The 4664-nt window shown below is 48.8% G+C and overlaps 1 protein-coding gene across 1 annotated transcript in view; it reads left to right on the top strand.

Annotated features, from left to right (window-relative positions):
* LOXL2 (lysyl oxidase like 2) overlaps positions 1-4664 on the top strand; it is a 101479-nt gene that overhangs the window by 29037 nt on the left and 67778 nt on the right. The window contains exon 2 of the mRNA XM_006771928.2: positions 215-642. Within this exon, the coding sequence (XP_006771991.1) occupies positions 288-642 (355 nt within the window). The 5' untranslated portion in view covers positions 215-287. The remainder of the gene's footprint in view (positions 1-214; positions 643-4664) is intronic.

The raw sequence follows: 4664 nt of genomic DNA, 5'->3' as shown, positions 1-4664 counted from the left end.
AATGTTTTGATATTTGCAACCATAGTAAAACAAAGATTTATATTTTTGATATTTATTTTATATATTTAAATGCCATTTAACAAAGAAAAATCAACCAAAAGAATGAGTTTGCCTGTCACCTCTGACACGCGTGTCATAGGTTCGCCATCACTGGAGTAGGAAGTCCCTGGAGATTCTGGAGATTTCTGTAACCCGCATCTCTCCTCTCTTCTAGGAGGCTCCTGCCTGTAGCCCGAAGCACCCACTGCCTTCCCCGCTCCGAGAGGCTGTCCAGCCAGAGGGTAGGCATGGCGAGGCTGGGAGGCCCCTGCCTCTGCAGCTGCCTGGCTGTGCTCTCCCTCCTCCCCTTGCGGAGCCTGGCGCAGTACGAGAGCTGGCCCCACTACCCGGAGTATTTCCAGCAGCCCGCGCCCGAGTACCACCGGCCTCAGGTGCCCTCCGATGTCGCCAAGGTCCAGCTGCGCCTGGCGGGGCAGAAGAGGAAGCACAGTGAGGGGCGGGTGGAGGTGTACTATCAGGGCCAGTGGGGCACCGTGTGCGACGATGACTTCTCCATCCACGCTGCCCACGTCGTCTGCCGGGAGCTGGGATACGTGGAGGCCAAGTCCTGGACGCCCAGCTCCTCCTACGGCAAAGGGGAAGGTAACACTCTGTGCTTTGGAACTAGTGCGCGTCCCCTGGAAACCCCGGGATGGGCTGCCTGCGGTTAGCCTGGGAAAGGAATCTGCAGTCTCTGGCAAGTCCGAATTCCTGATCATTCCATCTGGGCAGCCTTCTGCGTTTGTGCAAGAAGGTGGGAGTGGCGAGGTGCTGGGGAACCCTACAGTGACCAGCAGGGCTGCATGCCAGATTCCCCAGTTTTAGTGCGCAAAGTCTGGTGTCCTCGGTGAACCAAACTGGTGGGTGCCTGAGGCAGGGGCTGAGTCAGTCTGTGCTCCTCTCCCCCAGCATGTGGCCTGGCTGGGGCTGCGGCGGTCAGCAGATCTGGTGCCTTCTCCCCACCAACCTTCCCAGGACTTCCTTCTGCTCTTTCTCACAAAGGCTGCCAGAGGCCACATTCTGACTCCACACGCTCATGTTCCTAGTTCAACACTCAGGTGCTATTTTGAGCTTGGCCATAGCAGAAACATAGTTGCTTTGGGTTAATCACTAACTAGAGGCCCGGTGCATGAAATTCATGCACTGGGGGGGAGGGTGAGGGCGAGGTTGTCCCCTCAGCCCAGCTTGTACATTGCCTGCCTGATCACCCCCAACTGCCCCCCTTACTGGCCCGGTCACCTCCAACTGCCCCTCCCTCTAGCCTGGTCACCCCGCCCCCACCAGCCTGGTCACCCCACACAGCCTGCTGTTCAGTTGTTTGGTCGTCCCTCACTAACCCCCCTGCTGGCCTGGTCATAGGCAGCCATTGTGAGGGCGTGAGGATTAATTTGCATATTACCTCTTTATTATATAGAATGGGGAAGGGGGAAGAGCTTTGAGGGAGGGCAGGTGTTGGAGCCTAGAACCTGAGTACAGTCCTGCTGCTGACCTAACTAACTCTGGGTTCTCTGATGCTGACTCTGGGTTTCTAGGAGGAACGAGTTAGCAAGTGCTGAGCTCTTAAACCCATTTCCTGTCTTCTTTACAAAACTCCAGACACTTCTTCATAGTCACACATCTCTGTTTATTCTGCTAGTTGAGTGATCTGGGGGTAACATCAACTTTGTTTTCTATTCCAGGCTGTCTAAGCCTAAATATTTTATTATTTTCGATGGTTTTTTTAAAATTGATTTTAGAAATAGAGGAAGGGAGAGGGAGAGAGAGATAGAAATATTGATAAGAATAACAACATCCATCCGCTGCCCCCTGCATGCCCCCTACTGGGGATTAAGCCTGCAACCTGGTCATGTGCCCTGACTGAGAATTGAACTCGTAACCTCTTGGTACATGAGTCAACGCTCAACTACTGAGCAACACCAGCCAAGCTAAGCCTAAATATTTATAACAAGTACTTTCTAATGACTGTGGGGTTTGTTTGTTTTTTACAGTGATAACTTTATTTTATTTCTACCCAAACTTAAAATTTACCTGTCATCAGACAAAATGGGTGTGGTCCCCCCTCCACTTTCATCTGCCCAGGAGTGGGCAAGGGGTGGCTGGAGAGGTGGTGATCTGGCCTGAGCCAGACAAAATCTGAATTTTGTCATTCAGGTTTGATGACGGAAGAAAAGTTCAAAGGAGTAGAGGAATTCAAATCATGGTCCATGGAAGGCACTGCATGGAGGAGTGACGGATAGTCACAAGCTGGGATCAGTGGATTGTGGGTCTCTGCAGAGACTGCAATACTAGAAAAAGTCTGCTAGAGAGATGGGGTAGGGACATGGGCACAGGGCACAAGGATACAAATGGAGATGGGGGGTATGGTTATTGGTAATGACAAGGTCTATGGCCATGGGATAGTAGCTGACATAGGGTGGAGGAAAGTCACTGGAGAGAGGAGGTTGAGTGACAATGAGTCCAAAAGTACTGGAAAGGTAATCTGTTTGCATATTGAAACCATCAAGACATAGGAAAGAAGTATTAAAGAGAGGAAGGGAGAAACAGATGCTATAATAATTTAACATGCTATCCATATAAAGTGGTAAATTGATTTATATGATGGGAGACCTTTTAAATATAAATATTTGATTTAATCCAGTCTTTCTCAACCTTGGCTGCACATTAGAATCACCTGGGAATCTTTTTAAAATCCTGATTTCTGGGCCTCATCCTCTGGAAATTGTGTCTTTGTTACTAATGTTGTGGCCCCACCCCATAACAAAGAAACAGAATTTCTGGAGGATGAGGCCCAGAAATCAGGATTTTAAAAAGATTCCCAGGTGATTCTAATGTGCAGCCACGGTTGAGAAACACTGATTTAATCAGTTAGGATTTTTAGCACTGGGTTCATAGTGGAAACTTAGTCAATATTGATTCATGTCAATTTGGGAGATTATTAAGAACAGGTGGCAACAGTACATGGCATAGTGACCAGAGATTGCATCGAGGCTGTGGGTGTGTTCCCCTGGGCCAGTGGTCAGCAAACTGCAGCTCGAGAGCCACATGCGGCTCTTTGGCCCCTTGAGTGTGGCTCTTCCACAAAATACCACATGCAGGCGCGGATGTACAGTGGTATTCAAATTTCTTGGCCCATGCGCAGAAGTTGGTATTTTGAGCCTAGATCTGCCTCCAATGGGCAGAGCCAGAGCTGGCCACTGGAATCAGGACAGTCTAGTTGATGGGCACTCAGTAAACAGGAAAGAAATTGTAATGAATTCAGGCCACATGAGAATACATGCATGGTGATGCTGTCTTGGACTACAGAGAAGCTTGTATTTCCACCATCTAAGAAAAAAATAACTGGTGAGAATGTGCAAAGAGTAGAATAATTGGGGGTGAATTGAAGCTTTTTAAGAAATCAGTTCTGCCTGGCCAGTGTGGCTCAGTGATTGAGCGGCGACCCATGAATCAGGAGGTCACGGTTCGATTCCCAGTCAGAGCACATATCCAGGTGGTGGGCTCAATCCCCCGTGTGGGGCGTGCGGGAGGCAGCCAGTCAATGGTTCTCTCTCATCAATGATGTTTCTATCTCTCCCTCTCCCTTCCTCCTCTGAAATCAATAAAACATTAAAAAAGAAAGAAAGCAGTTCTTTGAGGTTAAGTTAGTTCCCATGAACACTCCAGGGGCTAATTGCAAACATTCCTATGAGAAGTTAAGCAGACCCTGGTGTAAATTTTTTAGCTTTTCACGCTGGCTCTAGCCGTGTGCTATCTGGCTCCCCGTCCCCTTCGCAAGGGCGGTTCCTCTCATTGCAGGCGGGATAAGGGCGCTGCTTCTCTCCACCGCCTCTGTCCCGTCAGCAGCTTTGCTTCAGAACGTTCCCGGGAAGAGGCCGCGTCCACCGTGGAGGGTCTTGTCCTTGCTGCTACTTAGCAAGACAAACATTGGTTTGTTGTTGAAACAGCAATCGGGTAGGGAGCATATGTTTCAGTGGAGCTTGATGGCTTGGAAACCAGGCCAAATTGAGAAACCAGTTGGAAAACCTCAGCCCAGATGTTTTCAATAGCTCTTTGTTCCCCCTCACTGCGTCCAAAGCACTCCTGTTGGAGCCCTGACCAGCCGTCGGTCACAGTGGACACGTTTCATCAGGGCCTCGATGTCAGGAAACTGGCCCTGCGTCCTTCCTGACCTTCAGGGCCTCAGGGTCTCCTTGGTTTTCTCATCTCTACAATGGGAGTGTTTTTATCTGCTTCATCCTGGCATCATGGAAACGACAGTAGTCATTGTTTTTCTGACCTACTGGGAGAAGGAAGGGAAAGGGAGGTTGAAAATGTACTAGGAGCAAGATTATCTCATTGAGTATCCATGGCAACCTGTTTGTTGGTTGTCATTGTTTTCACTTTGGAAATGGGGAACAGGCTTGTTTAAGTAGTTGACCGAGTCATGAAGGACCCCAGCCTGAGAGAGAATGGGAAACCCTGTTATCTGCCCTCATTATACTATAGGGTTCTACATGGAGCATTAAGAAGAGTGACAGGCTTAGCTGATTTTGTTTCCTTTCATGTTGTAGTGGCACTTATAAAAATAACTATTTGAAACACCCTGTGGCACTTTAAAATCTTTTTATTTTAATTATGGTAAAATG

Source organism: Myotis davidii, unplaced genomic scaffold, assembly GCF_000327345.1.
Source record: "Myotis davidii unplaced genomic scaffold, ASM32734v1 scaffold1166, whole genome shotgun sequence".
NCBI classification, from domain to species: Eukaryota; Metazoa; Chordata; class Mammalia; order Chiroptera; family Vespertilionidae; genus Myotis; species Myotis davidii.
This window is presented reverse-complemented; position numbering and strand designations above follow the sequence as displayed.